Source organism: Crocuta crocuta, unplaced genomic scaffold (assembly GCF_008692635.1).
Source record: "Crocuta crocuta isolate KB4526 unplaced genomic scaffold, BGI_CrCroc_1.0 scaffold225, whole genome shotgun sequence".
Taxonomy (NCBI): Eukaryota; Metazoa; Chordata; class Mammalia; order Carnivora; family Hyaenidae; genus Crocuta; species Crocuta crocuta.
Genome location: NW_027530408.1, coordinates 1,329,593 through 1,350,235, shown reverse-complemented (window position 1 = coordinate 1,350,235; position 20,643 = coordinate 1,329,593). Strand labels below are relative to the sequence as shown.

General features: G+C 36.9%; 1 protein-coding gene and 1 long non-coding RNA gene across 3 annotated transcripts in view; one reads left to right on the top strand and one right to left on the bottom strand.

Moving 5' to 3' along the window:
- Positions 1 to 20,643, bottom strand: part of PPP3CC (protein phosphatase 3 catalytic subunit gamma) — a 102,591-nt gene that overhangs the window by 6,894 nt on the left and 75,054 nt on the right. Inside the window, exons 11-13 of one of the 2 annotated variants that reach the window (XM_077766608.1) lie at positions 6,915 to 6,996; positions 6,203 to 6,300; positions 578 to 607 (exon numbers count right to left, since the gene is read on the bottom strand). In XM_077766608.1, the coding sequence (XP_077622734.1) occupies positions 578 to 607; positions 6,203 to 6,300; positions 6,915 to 6,996 (210 nt within the window). The remainder of the gene's footprint in view (positions 1 to 577; positions 608 to 6,202; positions 6,301 to 6,914; positions 6,997 to 20,643) is intronic. The other variant, XM_077766609.1, reaches the window with a different exon arrangement.
- On the top strand, positions 431 to 2,641 carry LOC144233620 (uncharacterized). Its single transcript, XR_013335716.1, has 3 exons — positions 431 to 655; positions 1,708 to 1,869; positions 2,266 to 2,641. It is a non-coding gene; the product is annotated as an uncharacterized LOC144233620 (long non-coding RNA).

The following is a 20,643-nucleotide window of genomic DNA, read 5'->3' as shown; positions in this document are numbered from 1 at the left end:
CTTTAGAATCATTAGATAAAGAGGCTGACCTGTTTGAGTCTCTAGTAATCAAACAGAAATCACTTCTATGTGGAGGGGCTACCGGATTAAACCACTTGATCCCTCATGACCATTTGCTTAAGCTTCAGCCATTGCATTAAAACTGACGGAGCCCAAGGGCACCTGGGTGGCTCAGTCGATTGATTTCAGCTCAGGTCATGATCTCAAGGTTCATTAGATCGAGCCCTGCATCAGGCTCTGTGCTGTCACTGCAGAGCCTACTTGGAATTCTCTCTCTCCTCTTTCTCTGCTTCTCCCCCACCTCTCTCAAAAATAAAGAAATAAACATTTTACAAAAATAGAAAAACAAAAACTGATAGAGCCCAGAGAGGTTTTTAGCTGTGGAGAGGGTCATTTAAATTAACACAAGTAGAGGACACAAAGGAAACACTCTGTGAGCATGCGTAGAAATGCTTATTCCTTTCCTCACTGTTACAGTCCTGGTGATGCAATAATAGAAGATTTCAAATGTTGACACAGCTCTTTAAAACTAGTAGACAGACATATGATCACATCTAACACAGGAATATGGCCATACCTTCCCGGGCCTCTACCGCTTCTACTGTGGCTGTAAGAGGCAGGAGCAGTGGCATGCAAAAATGAAGACAGAAAAAGAGTGAGTAAACCAACAGCATTGCTGCCAGGATAGACATCCCAGGCTCCCACCTCAGCCTATTCCCACCGGTAACAAAAGTCAACTAGAGAAGCGAGGGATTGCTGTGAGAAACTGAATTGCGGGGAAATGTGAGGTGGGGAGAGGGCCTATTATTTCTGACATTTCAGGTGGTTCGGGAACCTTTTTAACTGATGGTATCTATAGCTAAGATAATGGGTCAGTCTAGCTGACTATAAGAAACCAAGAATTATGTTGCTTTCCTTATTTCAAATAGCCAGCTGCTAATTTACGTCTTGACATTCACATATCAAAATAGCTTGAGTCAAATAATTTAACATTACAATTGTTCTTTAGTTGATAACAGCTCAGATGGTATTAAATGAGCTGTTGCTGGAACAGTTATTTAAAACTACTCCCTACTGCTCTTAAGCAATTTCTGTGGGGTCCAACTGTCCTTTTTAATTACTTAATAAAAAAATGAATGGCCTCTGAATACAGACGAGCATTTGGAAGGAATGTGGGTTATAAGTGAGTGGTTATTTCTTGTCCCAGGGGTGGAGTACTAAGCTGGCAAAGGCATAAAACTGCTCAATCCCGGATACAAATTCACCTGCCATCTGGGATTAGAGATACAGCAGAAGCTGACATTTCCAACCCATACGGCTTCCATTCACTGTGTACAAGAGCAGGCCAATTACTAAGGCCCTCTTCCCCTTCGGTGATGGAAAAGGAAGCAATTTAAAAATTAGTGCCAACAGGTAAGCTTCCTAGCACCATCCTTTTAAAACAGTTAAAAACTCTACTATATGAAAAGGTTACAGGTTGTAGCAAGAAATATCCTACTAGAAGAACCCTCTCAGTTCCTCCAGTACCAATTTTAAAAAGAAGTCAGGAAAGAATAATGAACAGTAACAGTCTGCTGTTCCTGAGGTTTTATGTATCAACAAGAGAGGAGAAACTGGAAGAACTGACAGTTAGCTTCCTATCGTAATGTGAAAAATGGAAACTTGGAATCAATTCATCAAGTGCTTAAATATGTCAACCATTTGTAGGCCTGTGGTAAAGCAATGTCACACCGTCCCTAATCTCCTCAAATAGAAGAAATAAACTTTCACAAGAAAACGACAGTGCCTTCAAACAGTACATCACTGAACTGATGAACCAAGTGCAGCCTGAAACTGTATACAGATTGTTGGTCTAATTACAGTGAAAAGGTATGTGGTAAAATGTGTACTAGTATTACACTGTTCTGGGTCCTCCTAGAGCTGCTTTTTGCAGCTTTTTGGGTATTAAGATGCTAGCCTGCATTATAAGAAATAGTCCCATAAAACTGAGAAACTGATTTACTTGTTTATATTTAATTTATATCTTTTATTTTATTTATTGAAATTTTATTTGTTGAAATATATTTCCTTACTGAAATATAATTCATACACCATAAAATACACTTGTTTAAAGTGTACAATTTGATAATTTGATATAGAGTTGTACACCAACATGACAGTCCATGGTTACAACATTTTCATCACCCCAAAAAGAAATGTATTTACGTCCCGCCTCCCTTCCCCTGATCCTAGAGCCAACCAATAATCTACTTTCTGCCTCTACAGATTTGCCTATTCTGGACATTTCATATAAAAGGAATAACACAACATGTGACTTTAGTGACTGGCTCCTTTCATTTGGTCTAATATTTTCAAGGTTTATTCATGTTGAAGCATGCATCAGTATTTCATTCCTTTTTATGCCTGAATAGTATTCTGTGACTGTTCACCTCATCAGGTGATGGGCAACTGGGCTGTTTCCACTTATTGGCTCTAATGAAAAATGCTGCTTTGGGGCGCCTGGGTGGCTCAGTCAGTGGAGCATCTGACTTTCACTCAGGTCATGATCTCACGGTTCATGAGTTCAAACCCCACATAGGGCTCACTGCTGACCGCACAAAGCCTGCTTTGGATCTTCTGTCCCCCTCTCTCTCTCTGCCCTTCCCGCACTTGCACTTTCTCTCTCTCTCAAAAATAAATAAAACATTAAAAAAAATTAAAAGAAACAAAAAAGCTGCTGTGAACATTTGTGTACAAGTCTTTGCGTGAGTATGTTTTCATTTCTGTGAGGTATTTAACTACAAGTAACGGCTGGTCATAAGGTCAACCGTATGTTTGATCATCCAAAGAACTCCCAGATTGGTTTCCAAAGTGCCACATCATTTCATATTTCCACTAGTGGCGTATGAAGGTCCCAATTTCTTCACATCCTCACCAAAACTTGGTATTATCCTACTGGGTGTAAAGTGGCATTAACTGTGGTTTTGATTTGTATTTCCTTAATGTCTCATGATGTTGAACAACTTTTCACATGCCTGTTGGCCATTTGTATGTCTTTGGGAAAATGTCTATTCAACTTTTTTGCTCATTTTTAAATTGAGTTATTTGTCTTTTTATTATTCAATTATAAGAGTTCTTTACATTCTTTAGATAGCAGTCCCTTATCAAATGCATGATTTGTAAATATTTTCATTCTATGGCTGGTCTTTTCACTTTCTTGATGATGGCTCAGTTTGTAGCACAAACATTAACTCTGACACAGTCCAATTTATAAGTGAACTGGTTTTTATTTTATGGTCTTTGTGAATCTTGTTCAATTCTTGGCACTCCTCTTTATTTTGTAAGCTTGTAGTAAAAGTTGTGGCTCTCTATTGAGTTGTTTTGTTTTGTTTTCCTTTGGGCTCCAAATTCTCAGCTTCTTTCCTTTCCTTTACTTCCCTGTATTATATGTGTACTGTAACTTACTCCAATCCCTTGTGGAACAAGGTAAGACATAAATGAATGTGTGCTATTAAGGCCACATGGGATAGTTTGGTTGAAAGGTCTCCAAGTAAAGTTATGGCAACAGTAGGGTGAGGGAGAGGGGAAAATGAGTGATGGGCATTGCGGAGGGCACTTGTTGGGATGAGCACTGGGTGTTATATGTAAGCGATGAATCATGGGAACGTATCCCCAAAACCAGGAGCACACTGTACACACTGTATGTTAGCCAACTTGACAATAAATTATATTAAAACATAAAATAATATCAGGTTAATAATTTTTAAAAAGTTACAAGAACAATAAAAGGTCTTTTTTAGCTAATGCTCCCGTTTGCCAATGAACCTACAGATCTGAGATTCTGACGAGAAAATGACAAAATAAATTCTGTTCCTGTCAGTCAGTAAGAGAGAGAAGGAACTCTAAAAAGTTGGCTCCACCTTTAGTTCTGTTCTTATACATTCCTGAAGATGTCCATCAATTTCAAAAGTATCAACGAAAAACCCTATTTGATTAAAACACCAATATTCCAATTAGGAATGAAGAGAAACAATATACTTGGGACTGAGAACAGAAAGCAGATCAAAGATTATAAACAAATCTCCAAATGACACGTCTACAAAATTCTCTTCGTTATTCATCTCTGATTTGCTCTTTCAAGGTCTAGATTAAAACAACAACTTTGTGGATCAGCAAGTTTCCAAAACTTTTCAAGTAAGGATGTAGAAGACACTCCCTTTTTCTTCACCCCTGGTGTTTCCGACTAATTCCAACCTACCTGTCAGAACTGCTCTCAGAGCAGCTCACCTGACTAATTACCAAAGTAACGGTGGGTAGTATTTTCCCTTACAAGAAACTGCACATTTATTTGAGAGAAAAAATTCAACCTGAAATAGTTTACTGATCCTTCCTATGAAACTAGTGAAATTAAGAAAATTAGTTATATACTTCCAAGGAGAAAATGTTCATTCCTCCTAAATAGCTAAACTCTAACATTTCAGTATTTAATTTGAAAGAGGAGAAAATCAATCCTATAAAAAGAAAGGGGAAATGGGGGCTTGTTCCTAGTAATCAATATAAGTGGACTTTCCACAAAATGTAAAGGATTCTTTTAAGTAATGGGACAAGAAAAACTTAAATAGAAACAATTCAGTAAAACAAGAGGGCAAAAAGCAGTGAAACTCTAGTTTAAGTTGCTAATGCTTCAACTCCAGTTTTTGTGCCTGGAATTAATGGTCTTGCTTGAGCAGATCTGTGTCTGTTCTAACAAACATCGATAACTCTTCATTCCAGGGTTCCATACAGCTCTCTCCTTACAATCCAGCATCCACACACTTTTTAGAACAGACACTCTAATGGATAGGTGACTGTGGCAGTGGAGTAGAATATAGCTTACAGGCAGAGGCAAACACCCTCTCTGAGACATTCTAACACCCAAAACTTAAGGTATGAAACATACATTAGTTGAGGCATATCATGTGCACAAATCTGAAGTGTACGGCTCTATAAGTTTTTATGTACAAATACACTTGTGTAACTACTACCCAGAGAGTGATACAGGCACCACCCCCACTTCTCCAGAAGTCCCCTCTGCTCCTAAGGGTCAATTAGTCTCCCACCAGAGGAAGTGCCATTCTGACCTCTATTAACATTTGGCTAGTTTGCCTATTCTTGAATATACTATAAATCAGACAGTCTGTGCCATTTTGTGCCTAGCTTTTTGAGTTTACCATGTCTGTGACGTTCAACCGTGTCTTTGCATGTATTTGTAATGTGATTTTTAATTGCTGTGTAGTATTCCCCTGGATAAACAGACCACATTTATCTATTCTACTATCGCTGAACATTTGGGTTGCTTCTTGTTTGGGGCTATTATGACTAAAGCCACAGTGAACATCCGTATGCATATCCTTTGGAGGACATATGCGTGCACTCTCTTCAATATATACCAGGTCTTATTGCTGGGTTACAGGGTAGGACATGTTTTTGCCCAACACTTTTCCAAAGTGGCTGAACCGATTTACAAATACACCAACAACGTATCTAGTTCTATTATCCACAAAATTCACCAACACTTGGTGTTATTAGACTTTTAATTTTAGCCATTCTGGTGAATGTGTAGCAGCATCTCACTGCGGTTTTCATATCTATTTCCCAGATGAGTAACCTTATTAAGGATCTTTTCATATGCTCATTGGACATTTTGATATCCTCTTCTGTGAAGTGCCTGTTAAAATCTTTTGACATTAAAAACATTAGTTGTGTTTTTCTTATGGAGTTTGTAGTTCTTCATATATTCTGAATTCAAGCCCGTTGTCAGACATACATATTGCAAAAAAAATCTTCTCTCAGTTAATGGCCTGCCTTTTCCCTTTCTTAATCATATATATTTGTAAATAGAAATTCTTAGTTTTTTTTAATTCTTAGCTTTATGAAATTTAATTGATTTTTTTTCTTTTAAGGTTAGTATTTTTTGTGTCTTATTTAAGGACTTTTTATCTACTCCAATACTCTCCATACTTTCTTCCAGGAGTTTTATTGTTTTTTATGTTTCATATTTAAGTTCATTCATTTTGAATTAATTTTCATGTAAGGAGAGAAGAGTCAAGATTCGCTTTTCTCTCAGATGGATGCCGGATTGCTCCATTATCATTTCTTGAAAGAAGCCCTAATTTTAAATTGTATGTTGACTGCTGGGTAATGGGACCACATCTTCCATGAAGCCCGTATTGCTCAGACTCACCTGTCTCAATAGTCTGCTTTCCTCCTGAGAGGACACCTAGAGGGAGTGTCCCTGTGGGTGTCAGGCCCTTGAGAGTCAGCACACTCTCACTCTCTTCCCTGCAAAGGAAGGTGAAAGTCCTGCATTAATGCCCGGTGTCTACCACTCAGCAGTTCAAAGATATTAGAAGGAAGTTAAGAAAAGATGCACAGAGATGGAGGACAGTTTTCCTTCTTCCTACCCCTTCCCTGACCTAAAAAACAGATGTTTTATGTAAGTATTCCAGTTTTAAACAACCAGCCAGTTCTTGCTTTTCAGTTACAGGTACTTAATAGCCAGACACTGTTCTCATGTTTCCCATATACCATCCCATTGAATCCTCCTAATAACTGTGTAAGGCAGGTCTTATTATCACTCTATTATAGACCAGGAAATTGAGGCTCCAAACTATACAGCTAAAAAAGAGGTAGAGCCAGGATGTGAACACAGGCAATCTGGATCCAGGAATTCGCACTAAATCACTCCATTCACTATATGTAAGCTTATACCAAAGGAATGTTTGCCAAAACATTTCTAGTCACTTTAACATACAGGTCAGATTCAATCTGCACTCAGCTCTGAAGTCCTATCCAATCATACTAAACTTTAATTCTAAAAAACTGTTCTGAAATCAACTTCTGATTTTCTCTCAAAATACTTTTATCTCACACTGTAATGACAGATTCATCCTCACCGCAGAATTGAAAAGACCCGTGCCATCTTCCCAATGGCTCTGATTTTATTCTTGATGATCTCCTTTCGAACTGTAGTGCCTCCTTAAAGAATACAAAGAATAAGCGAGTTAAAAGAATGTGTTAACAAGGTTAGTTGTTAACCATGCAGGATGAAGTACCTTTCTAAGTTAAAGAAATTATTGTTTTTAAAAAAGAAATCAAGGCCTAAGTTTGTTTAAACAAACAAAAATCCCAGGAAGTTCTAAGGAGCAAGAGAGAAAACAACCCAAAAGAAGGGGGAAAAAAAGATGGAAGTAACAATGGAGGGGTCACAACACAGACAGAGTGAATGGATCTATGAAAGGTAGGAACTTATTTGTGGTTCCGAAATGTAGAACACAGCAAAGAATGAAATATACACATATAAACTAAGACAGTTGCTACAGCAAAGATCTCTTTTGAGAATGCTGTGGGCCACCTTAGGATGCAGGCTTTGGCCTGCCAAATGGCAAGTGATGATTCAAGCACTTGTCTCCTGCATATATACAGCTAGCTCTCCTGAACTTAGTGAGGGCTACTTTCATTCTATAATCCTCACTTACTCACAGACTGGTGAGTTATTTCCTACCATAGACAACTGTGTGGTACAAATTATGATGATGGGTAAGGTCTTTATAAAGCAACACCAAAAAAGTCACAACATTTTACAGCCTTTTCCCATCTAAGATTCAGGAAACAGCTCACGTATGAGAAGCCAAGGTCCAGGCATGCACCAGGTGACCACATTCAAAAGTCAGAAAGAGAAACATGGTCTCTCCTTCCTCACCCCTCCAGCTCTCAATATCCTGCCAAATTATACAGCAGGTCCAGAGAAAACACTTACATTAAAACAGAAAGGGAGGATGGAGAGCCTGTCTGAAATTACTCAACTACAACTAATAAAAAGGTCTAATGAAACTAATAAACTGTGTGTGACAGACAGCAAGTATTAAGCTCTTAGCACATTTTAGTCGGATACCTTTCCGATAGCTTGAAATGTAGTGATCTTCAGGGAGAAGAGACACCAAGAAACAAGGAGATGAAGATAGAAATATGAGAAGAGAAATTTTTTACATGGAAGAGAGAAAAAAAAAATCAAAGTGAAATGCAATGAGAGAAGCAAGCTACTTTATCAGCTCAGAAGAGACATCCTTGGTATCATGATAGAATATTAAATTATAAATTTCTTGTCAGCAGTTTTCCATTTCTTAAAGTTTTTACATTTACTTTAACTCACATCTATTATTACCCGACATATCCTATCCCCACAATCATGAAAATAAATTTGACAAAGAAAAATATATTATTTGGGAAACAAACAATGCTGAAAACAAGGGACAAAAAACAAAGGACAGAATGAACAGCCTACAAATCTCTTAATAAGAGCAATATGTTTTTGTTTAATGGATTCACTATCTTCCTATATCTTTTTGGAGATATTATAGTTTTTCCTTTTTTAAGAAGTTTTATATGTTCTTAAGAATCTTAAGTTCATTCACATTGCTTTTTGCGGTTTGTGTTGTTTGACTCTTCAAGATGTTCCTGAGGTGGATGGTAATCCTTGGTGTCTGCTCATGATTAAAATGAGGGCCTAAAAGGCTCTGAGAGTTGCCGGACAGACTGCAGACTTGGAGCTTCACCAGCTGTGATCAGGGTGGGCCTCTGTTAGGCAATTCTCTTTATCAGTATTGAGGATGCACACGGCCGCTTAATTCACTGGTTTCGGGCAAGGTAATGATGTCCACAGTTGTATTCCTAGTCCAGAATTCTTGGGTTTACACTTTTTAAAAAATTTTTAATTAAAAAAAAATTTTGTTAATGTTTATTTATTCTTGAGGGAGAGAGAGACAGAGTGTGAGTGGGGGAGGGTCAAAGAGAGGGAGACACAATCTGAAGCAGGCTCCGGGCTCTGAGCTGTCAGCACAGAGTTCAACGCAGGGCTCGAACTCACAAGCCACAAGATCATGACCCGAGCCAAAGTCAGACAGTCAACCAACTAAGCCACCCAGCTGCCCCTACACTTTTTTTTAGAGACTAGGCTTCAGACCTAGAGGAGAGGCAATTGCCCAGTGGCAACTAGGGTGGTAACTGCCTTTTAAACAGCTTCCAGCTAGTCTTATTTTGGCTTAGTGCCCATCCCCTTACTCCCTTAACCCACAGTCCCCAATTCTAGAAACTGGTACTACCAATTTCTTTGCTCTTTGAGGCTTCTGTGCTGAAATTCAGTATTCCACATAACTTTAGCTTTCTTGAATTAGCTAAGTAAGGAACACTAATTCATTTGTTTCCTAGCTTCTAAAAATTTCTACAAAAATCTCTGCATTTTTGTAGCTTTATCACTTTTTGTTAACCTTTTTTATTGTGAGGTATGATAAACATACAGAAAAGTACACAAAACAAATGTAAAATGTCTCTCTCTCCCCAAAGAAAATCATTCTCTTGACCTTTATTGAAATCACTTTCTTGCTGTTCTTTATAGTTTTAGCATGTAAGCGTGTGGGTATCCACAAGCACTATGGCTTTCATTGTTTTTGAACTTTCTGTAATTGGAACAATCAAAGTATGTATTTTTGTGTCTGGCTTCTTTTGCTCAACATTATGTTTGTAAGATTGATCCATGCTTTGCCCATTGTAGTTCACCGTCAGTACTGTGTACAGTTCCACCATATGAATGTGCCACAATTTTCCTTTTTACCATCAGTGATTATTTGGTCTAATTCCAATTTTTGGCTATTGTGAATTCAACTGCTATGAATATTCCTAAGCATTTCTCTTTGCTATTTCTGTTAGGTCTATTCCTAGAATTAGAACGCTCAGTTACAGGGTACGTATATGTTCAACTTTGGACAAGTTAGACATTATCTACTACAGTGGACGTACAAAGTTATATTTCAGTGTATGAGCATTCCTGCAGCTATACGTCCAGGCCAGCACTTGGTGTCATCTTTAATTCATCTTTAATTTTAGCCAATCTGATGGGTGTGTAGAATTATCCAGTGTGGTTTTATTTTGCATTTTCACAATTACTAATGTGGATGGAGATCTTTTCATATCTTTACAGGCCATTTTGATATTCTCTTTTGTGAAGTGCTTGTTCAAGTCTTGTCCAACTGATCTGGATGGAGTTCTTCATATATTCTGCAAGCGCCCTTTGCTGACTATGTTGCAAATACTCTCCCACTCTGCACCTTGACTTTTCACACTCCTAATAGGGTCTTTTGATAAATACAAGTTCTTACTTTTAATGTAGTCCAACTTAACAATAGTTTCTGTATGGTAAGTGCTTTTTGTGTCCTGTATTTAAGAAATTGTCCTCTACCCCAAGGTCATGAAGATATTTTTGTATCATAAATACTAGAGGCTTTATTGTTTTGCCTTTCATATATGAAGGTATTAATCCATCTGGAATTTATTTTGTGTTTGAAATAGGATATGGGTCAGGTTTAGTTTTTTCCCAGATATCCCCAAAACACTTATTGAAAAACACCATCATTTCCCCTTTACTCTGCAGGACCACCTCCGGTGTAAATCAAGTGTCCACAAATGGTGCAATTTTTCTGGATTCTCTATTCTGTTTCAGTGCTCATCTGTCCTTGCACTAATAATTCTAATTACTCTAGCTTTATAGTAAACCTTGATATGTAGATCAAGCCCTCCCACCTTGTTCCTCTTCAAGACTTAAACTATTTCCACACTAATTTTAGAACCTATCCTTAGCATTTTCATACAAATTTTAGAATCTATCCTCAGTATTTACATATGAATTTTAGAATCAAATGGTCTATTAATAGTTGACTTCATACTGAATCCACAGGTATATTATTTGGGAATAACACAGCTTTACAATATTGAGTTTTCCAAAAATCAACATACGTTTTATTTCTTTCCATTTATTTAGATCTCCTTTAATTTCTCTAATTATGTTTTATAGTTTGTTGCTTAGAGGTATCACACACCACCTGATAGATTGTTAGGGATGATATTGTAAATGGCATCTTTTATTAAAATTTCATTTTGTTTGTTGGTGGTAATAGAAACACACAAATGACTTTTGCTTATTAACTTTGTATCCAGCAGCTACATGCACTTGTTGATTTTAATAATCTATAAGTTCTTTTGAATTTTCTCTGCATACAATCATATCACCAATAAATAACGATGGCTTTGTTTCTCTCTTTCCAATCTTTATATCCTATGTTGCTTTTTCTTGCCTTCTTATATTGGGTATAACTTCTAATGTGATATTGTATGGAGGTATTAATAACTGGCATCCTTATCTGTTCCCAATCACTAAGGAGAGCTTTCAACATCTTGACATATGAGGTTTGCAATAGGCTTTTATAAATGTTTGTTAAAGAATTCCTCTCTAAGCCTAGATTAATAGATCTATTACAAAAGAAGGATGAATCTTACCTAAAGCTGTCTCTACATCCACTATGATTTTTCGTTTCTTAATGCAGTGAATTATACTGATTTTTTTAAATAAAAATTAAAAAAAATTTTTTTTAATGTTTTATTTATTTCTGAGAGAGCCAGAGAGACAGACACAGCATGAGCAGGGGAGGGTCAGAGAGAGAGGGAGACACAGAATCTGAAACAGGCTCCAGGCTCTGAGCTAGCTGTCAGCACAGAGCCCAACACAGGGCTCGAACCCACGAACCGTGAGATCATGACCTGAGCCGAAGTCGGACGCTTAACTGACTAAGTCACCCAGGCACCCAAAATTTTTTATTTTAGAATAGTTTTAGATGTTAGCAAAGTTGTGAAGATTACAGAGTTCTCATACACCCCTCTCGCAACTTCCACTATTATTAAGATCTTACATTAGTGTATACTGATTAAATTTTGAATGTCAAATCTTCCAACATTTCTGGAGTAAATCAACTTGGCTGGGGGGCAGAATACTTTTACGTATATTGCTAGTTTCAATTTGATGATGCTTTGTTTAGGATTAATGTCCTTTCACATTTTAGTATCATAGTTATACTAGCTTCACTAAATTACTTGGGAGCATTTCTTCTTTTTCTCAGGAAGAATTTGTGTAAGATTGGTGTTTCCTTCTTAAATTTTTCGTAAATCTTGGTAAAGTTATCTTCACCTGGAATTTTCTTCATAAAAAATTTTTAATTACAGATTCTGTTTCTTGGTAGGATTGTAATTATTAAGGTTTTTCTTTTTTTTTTTATTAAGGATTCTCTATATGGTGTCAGTTTGGGTAAATTAAGTTTTTCAGGAAATCTGTCCATTTCATCTAAGTTTTTACTGGTATAAATTTCTTCTCATTATTTTTTTGATGTATATTTATTTTTGAGAGAGAGAGAGAGAGAGAGAGCGTGCGAGCATGAGTTGGGGAGGGGCAGAGAAAGAGGGAGACACAGAATCTGAAACAGGGTCCAGGCTCTGAGCTAGCTGTCAGCACAGAGCCTGATGCAGGGCTTGACCCCATGAACTAGGAGATCATGACCTGAGCTGAAGTCAAATGCTTAACCAACTGAGCCACCCAGGAGCCCCTATTCTCATTATTTTCCTAATGTCTATAGTGTCTGATATCTCCATTTTGTTTACTTAGTAAGTCTTACCAGGGATATATCAATTTTATTAAAGTCTCTTTCAAGCGCACATTTCGGTTATTACTGCTTCTCTGTATTTTTTCCTATTTTGTAACTAATATTCTTTTTAATTTTTTTTTAATAGTTTATTGTCAAATTAGTTTCCACATAACAGTCAGTGCTCATCCCCACCTTTTTAATTTTTTTTAATGTTTTATTTATTTCTGAGAGAGGAGAGAGAGAGACAGCGTGAGCAGGGGACGGTCAGAGAGAGAGAGGGAGACACAGCATCCGAAACAGGCTCCAGGCTCTGAACTAGCTGTCAGCACAGAGCCCGACGTGGGGCTTGAACCCACAAGTCATGAGATCATGACCTGAGCCGAAGTCAGACACTCAACCGACTGAGCCACCCAGGTGATCCTGTAACTAATATTCTTAACTTTTTATTTCAATATATCTATTTTCCTTAGGTATAAAGTACTATCTACCCTTTGGTCAACTTTTTGAGATAGATGCTGATTTTCTGCCTTTCTTCTTGTCCAAATATTTAAAGCTATAAATTTTCCTCTAAGCATGCCTTTAGATACATCCAACTTTTGTTTTCCTTCCCAAGTTTAAATCAATTTGAGTTTAAGCACTGATTTTATACTACAAAATGTAGTATAAGGTGAACTAAATTTACAACTTAATTTGTTCATGGAAATTGCCTTCAAAAAACACTGCAACTAAGATGTATGTAAGATCTTATAGGCATTTTGGAAGAAGTCACCCAGAAGCAGCTGCTTTGTCATTAGGCTTGACCACTTTCACATCTCTTTTGGTCAGTTCACCACAGTCACGAGAGGTGAGAGTCACCCGGACCTTGCTGTACACACTGAACCATTCTGGGTGATTCATCTCTCTGCTTTAAGGGCGACTCAGGACATGAAGCCAAATGCCTGATTAAAGTTTTTGAAGGAAGGGCATCTGGGTGGCTTAGTCAGTTAAGCGTCCAACTCTTGATTTTGGTTCAGGTCATGATCCCACAGTTCTTGAATTTGAGCCCCAAGTGGGGCTCTGCTAGTGGCACAGAGCCTGCTTGGGATTCTCTCCCTTCCTCTCTCTGCCCCTCCTCTTCACACATACTTTCTCTCTAAACAAACAACAAACAAACTTAAAATTTTTGAAGAATTCTTTGTAGATGGCATCTCTTTCACTTAATTCTGACCATCTTGTTACTTTAAGGTCAAGTATAACTTAATTCCTTTCTTCTGCTGTCAACCAGTGAGCATCTGCTGATATGGCCACAAGGTTTAGGCTCCAGTCCCAAGCCCAGGCCTGCCTGATGTGCTGGCTGTCCTCAAGTTTAATATGTACTACTTTTCATTGTCATTCAGCTCAAAATACTTTCAAATTTTCAATGTGATTTGCTATTTGACTCACTGGTTATCAAGTATGTATGTGTGTGTGTGTATATATATATGTATACATATACTTAAAATTTTTTTTCAATGTTTATTTATTTTTGAGAGACAGAGAAAGACAGAGCACGAGCAGAAGAGGGGTAGAGACAAAGGGAGACACAGAATATGAAGCTGGCTCCAGGCTCTGAGCTGTCAGCACAGAGCCCGATGCAGGGCTTGAATCCTGAACCGTGAGATCATGACCTGAGCCAAAGTCGACGCTTACTGACTGAGCCACCCACCCAGGCTCTCCATATACTTTTTTTTTTTTTTTAAAGTAAGCTCTAGGTTCAACATGGGGCTTGAACTCATGATGCTAAGATCAAGAGTTGCATGTTCTATCAACTTGAACCAGCCAGGTGCCCCTAAAAGTATATTTTTAAATTAAAGTATATTTTAAAAAGTGTATTTTTAAATCTCCTAAAATTATGAGGGTGTTCTGGATTATCTTTTTGTTACTAATTTATATATTAACTGAATGTGGTCAAAGAACATAGTCATTATGATTTTAATCCTTTGACATCTGAAACTTGCTTTTATCTCAGTACATGGTCAATTTTTGTAAATGTTATATGTATTTGAAAAGAAGGTATTCAGCACCCATTGGATGCAGTGTTCTTTATATGTCTATTAGGTCAAGTTCATTAATTACACTGTTCTAATTTTCTATAATCTTCCTAATTTCCTCTGTCTGCTTATTCCATCAATTACTGAGAGATATGTGTTAAGTTCTCCTCCTACTTATTGTGAATATTTCTATTTCTCATTATACTTCTGTTATTTTTCACTTTATGTATTATGAAGCCATATTATTTAATTGCATATACACTTTTAATTGTTACATCTTATTTTTCAGATTCTACTTCATGTAATATTAATCTATCTATGACAACTTTTCTTTGGTTAGTACTTGCATGATATATTTATTCTTCTCCTTTTACTTACAAACTTTCTGTATCCTTATGCTGTGATCTGTCTCTTATAAAACATAAAGACTGGGGTGCCTATGTGGCTCCATCAGTTAAGTGTCCAACTCTTGATTTTAGCTCAGGTCATGATTTCATGGTGGTGGGATCGAGCCCCGCATTGGAATTCTCTAGCGATTCTCTCTCTCCCTCTCTCTCTGTCCTTCCCCTGCTCGAGCACGTGCTCTCTCTCTCAAAATTAATAAGCTTAAAAAAACAAACAAACATGGGGCACCTGTGTGGCTCAGTTGGTTAAGCGTACGAGTTCAGCTCAGGTCACAGTCTCACGGTTCAAGGGTTAGAGCCCCGCGTCTATCTCTGGGCTCACAGCTCAGAGCTTGGAGCCTGCTTTGGATTCTGTGTCTCCCTCTATCTCTCTGCCCTTCCCCTCCTCGTACTCTCTCTCAAAAATGAATAAACATTAAAAAACAAGCAAACATAAAATTTTAAAAATCCTACTTGATAATTTGTCTTTTATCCATTTATATTTCATAAAATTTCTGGAACATTTATCATGATAATTTATTCTATTTGTCTTACTGTTTTATGTACCTCCCTTCCTTTCTTGCCTTCTGGATTATTTTTTATCATTCCACTTTTTCTAAAACTTAAAAGTTATAAACTTAAAAAAACCTCTCTTTTGAAAGTTACTCTAGATTATAACATCCATCTCTTATTTACCAAAGTATAATATAGTTTTGTCTTAACTTTTTAAAAGCTTATTTATTTATTTACTTGGTAATCTCTACACCCAACTTGGGGCTTAAATTTACAACCCCAAGACAAAGTCGCATCTTTTCTGAATGAGCCAGCGAGACACCGTCCAAGTACAATTTTAACAGGTACTTTCCTCTTCTCTCCAGGTGATACTTTCAAATTTTCAATGTGATTTGCTATTTGACTCATGGATATCAAGTATGTATGTACCTCACACACTTTACCTCTATTTATCCCATTGCCAATTATTACTCATTGTCATATGTTTTAACTGTCTTTTAAATCTAATACATTATTATTGTTTTTTTAATATAATTTACACTCATTTGATTTACCCACACAGTTTCTACTATCTTTACCCTTTGTTTCTTCTTGAATCTCCAAGCTTCCACCTGGTATTTTCCTTCTGCTTGAACAATATTCTTTAAAATTTCATTTAGGGGCATCTGGGTGGCTTAGCCAGTTAAGCATCCGACTGCAGCTCAGGTCATTATCTCATGGTTCATGAGTTTGAGCCCATGTTAGGCTCTGTGCTGATAGCTCAGAGCCTGAAGCTTGCTTCAGATTCTGTGTCTCTCTCTTTCTCTGGCCCTACCCCACTCTCAGTCTGTTTGTCTCTCTCTCAGGAAATGAATAAAATTTTAATGAATAAAATTTTTAAAAATTTTATTTAGTGTGAGTCTCTTGGTAATTCTTTTAGTAAACTTTTAAAGAGAGGGATATCTGAAAAATGCTTATTTTCCCTTTCTTCTTGAAAGGTATTTCTGCTAGGCATAGAACTCTAGGTTACCAATTATTATCTTTCAGTGCTTTGAATATGTTATTCCATTGTTTCTTGCTTCCACTGTCAGTTTAATTGGTCTCTTTTGAAAATAATCTCTTTTTCTGGCTGTTTTAAGATTTTTTTTCTTTGTCATCTAAAGTACTTTTACTATGATGTGTTTAAGGTGTTATTTTTTTGTATTCATTCTGCTTTGGTTTACAGAGCTTCTTTGAGCTTCTTTGGCTTAATGTCTTGACAATTTTAGAAAATTTTTATCCATTCTCTCTTCAAATAGTGATTCTATCCCTGACTATCTCTCCACTGGGACTCTAAACACACAGATGATAAGCCTNGGGGGGGAGGGAGGGCTATATTTTATTTTTTCTTTTCAAGATTCATCCATTCTTGATTGTTTTTTCTGACCTCTTACCTAGTTCATTTATTCTCTGTTTAAGCTTTATTATATCTGTTAATTCATCTGTTCACAGTTTTAAAATTTATTTTACTTTTCCTTCCTACCATTTTCTTTTGGTGCTTCATCAACTCTGCTACATGTCCTTTTGTAATTCACAATTATTTGCCAAATTTTTCAACCTAGGAATTTTTTAGTTTATTTACTTATTTTGAGAGAGAAAGAAAGCACAGGTTGAGGAGGGGCAGAGACAGAAGGAGAGGGAAAGAGACAGAGAGAGAGAGAAAGAGAATCCCAACCAAGCTCTGCACTGTCAGTGCAGAGCCTGAGGCAGGGGTTGAACTCATAAGCTATGAGAATGTGACCTGAGCTGAACTCCGATGCTTGACCAGGTGCCCCTTCAATCTAGTTTTTTATGATCCTGAACACAGTAAGCATTGTTTTGGTTTGGTTTTTAGCATAGTTATTTTACCTTAAACATTTTTATTTATTTTTGAAAGGGAGAGAGAGAGAGAGAGCAGGAGAGGTGCAGGGAGGGACAGAGGATCCAAAGCAGGCTCCTCACTGACAGCAGAGAGGCCAATGAGGGACTTAAACCCAAGAACCCTGAGATCATCACCTGTACCTAAGTAGGGCACTCAACCAACAGAGCCACCCAGGCACTCCTGGCATAGCTATTTGAAAGTTCAGTCTGATAGAGCCTATGTCTAGAAAATCTGGCATCTGTTTTTAATTTTTACTGTTTCTGCTGGTTCTCATTCATGTTGTTGTATCTCCTCATATGCCTCGTTATTTTTGGTTGTGAGCCACACACTGTATTTGAAAGACTATTTGTAGTAATTTAAGGTCCTACATGATATTATCTTAGCCTACAGAGGTTTGCTTTTGCCAGGTGCCTGGGGCTACATTATTTAAATTTCATTGACTGAAATGATTTGAAGGTAAGCTGTAGTCCTGTTGAGGGCTGTTCTATTTCCAGTTCACCCTTACCTTTACATGGATGTGACCTTCTGGGGTCCCAAACCAATGAAGAGAAACTTACCAGCACTCACATCATCCCTAGCAAGCCATGAGCCCTAACTTTTTAGCTTGTATCAAGAGGGCTGCTCAACCTCTTAGCCCCTCTTTTGAAATTCATTAATATCTCCAGGAGAGAAATAGTCCCAAATGTTGGTTTTACCTCTCTGGATTTATGCCTTTTTCCAGATCTCAACCTGATAATTATTTTACTTTGTTAGCTTTCTGAATGCCTTTAAAGCGAAATTCAAAATACTGTGTGTAGCTTTTGCAGTGATCTGAAGTCAGGGTTGATTTATACTATCTAGTCTGGCATTACTAACGTGGAAATCCTTAATTTATATCACTTAAATAAAACCAAAATTGTACTGTGGTTTTAATGTGGTTTCAGGAATGGAATTAGAGGTGTGTTCAACTCACCGTTATAACCTAGAAGGTCGTTCTTTGTTTTCTTTCAGAAAAAAAATTAAAAAGCATGTATCAACGCATATCTTTACACCCTGTGAATGACAGGATTCTATTCATTTACTTTTGAACTTCAAAGAATATCCAATAAATTTTCCATATTAGCACTGATAGCAGTACTCTGTTCTTTTTTTAATAGTTGCACTTCATATCACTCAATCTAACTCAACAAATATTTACTTTACCATGCTCACTGCACTATACTTAGCTTTAGGGCTATACTGGTAAGCAAAAACTGTGTCCCAGCACTCAGGGAATTGACAGTTGAGTGGCAGTAAAATATATTAATCTTATAGTAATATATATAAATGCACAATTACAACTCTATCAAATGCTGAGGAGAGGTACAGAGTGATATGAGACAACATAACAGGGGTACTGGAAAACATGACAAGGAGGTCAGAAATGTCTTCCATGAGGATGTTACAATAAGCTGGACAAGAGCTGATGGGACGAAGGAGGCTTGTATGAAGAAAATAATATTCTATGTGGAGAATCTATCATATGGATATATCGTAACTGAATTACCTACCTCTCCCCAGAGGGACATTTAGATTGCTTTGAATCTGTTGCTATTATGACAATCTTTTAATATATATTTATAATTATGCAATATATATTATATATACATTTGCAATCCCTTAATATATATATATGCAATTTTTGGCATATTTTATAAGCATATCTTTGTGATCATCAAGAATCCATTCTTAATATATATAATAGAGTTCACAATAATTTCCATTTCCACTTAGATTTGAATATAAATTCTACTAGATCTATTTCTTACATATTTCATATTCCCCTAACTTAAATTCTTTATTTTGTTTTAATTTTCTCTTGTTGGTACTAGTTCCTGAAGAAGAATTGGTTCCTTATAGTGATCTTTTATCTCATACATAAAAGTACGCGCAAGCTATGCTCCATCTGCTCTTCCCGTTCAGTGTGGAATCTAAAACATAAGTATGTTTAAGACTCTCCTCTATCTGCCCAAAGTAAGCTAGGCTTTCCCATACATAGATAATTTATCCTAACAGTTCAGTGAATCACTTTATTACAGAGCTTGGAAAATGAGACAGCCAGAGGTCTGAACTCAGGTACCACCATCTTTCCAAAATCTTCTGCATTCTCAGACAAGTTAGGGCCTAACTTTAAAATCAAACCTCCTATAACACCCTAGGGGAAAAAAAACTTGGCTACATATATAACAAAATGTTACTACATAAAGATCCCTCACACTCACAGGCCAATAAGAAAAGCAAAAAACAAAAAAGTGCACATAACCCAGTAGGGAAATGGGCAAAAGGTATGAATTGACAAATTCACTAAAGAAAAACACGTATGGTCAATAAATACAACAAAAAAATGTTCATGAGTCATCATAAAAATATAAATTAAAATATAAAAAACACCAAACTATAAAAATTATACTAAATAGTATTAGAAAGTGCACTGTGAACTTTGCACCACACACAAAAAATGTAATCTAATCTAGTACAACCTTTCTGGAGGTTATCTGTATCTGATTTAAATTATAAGTACTGATTGACACAGATATTCAATTTCTAGAAATTTATCCTATGAAAATAATCAAGAAAATGTTATTCTCAATATCCTAATATTGCTTCCTTTCTTTCATACCACATATCAACATCTGACTTGCCCTTATCTATTGTTTCCCTTTTCTCCACTAGAATATAAGCTTATTATATGCAAGGACCTAAACAGTACTTGCCATATATTAGGCATGTAATGAATACTGGTTGTTGACAGAATGTGTAAAGATTTATCTCTAAGAATTTTCCAAACTGTAGGGTTTTAAAATTAAAATGTTGGAAAAATCCAATATCCAACAGCAGGGGATTGATTAAAACAAAAAATCATCAATAAGGACAACTACATAACTGTTAAAAATCAGTCTATAAAAGGGGCTCCTGGGTGGCTTAGTCGGTTGAGCATCCGACTTTCGCTTAGGTCATGATCTCGTGGTTCGTGGGTTCGAGCCCAGCGTCGGGCTCTGTGCTGACTGCCAGCTCAGAGCCTGGAGCCTGTTTCAGTCTGTGACTCCCTCTCTCTCTAACCCTCCCTTGCTCACTCTCTCTCTCTCCTAGAAATAAATTTAAAAAATTTTAAAAAAAATCAGTCTATAAAAAAAACTGTGGGGAGTGGTGCCTGAGTGGCTCAGTCAGTTAAGCATCTGACTACGGCTCAGGTCAGATCTCATGGTTCGTGGGTTCGAGCCCCACATCAGGCTCTGTGTTGACAGCTCAGAGTCTGGAGCCTATTTTGGATTCTGTGTCTCCCTCTCTCTCTGACTCTCCCCCACTCATGCTCTGTCTCTCTCTGTCTCAAAAATGAATAAACTATTTTAAAAAATGTA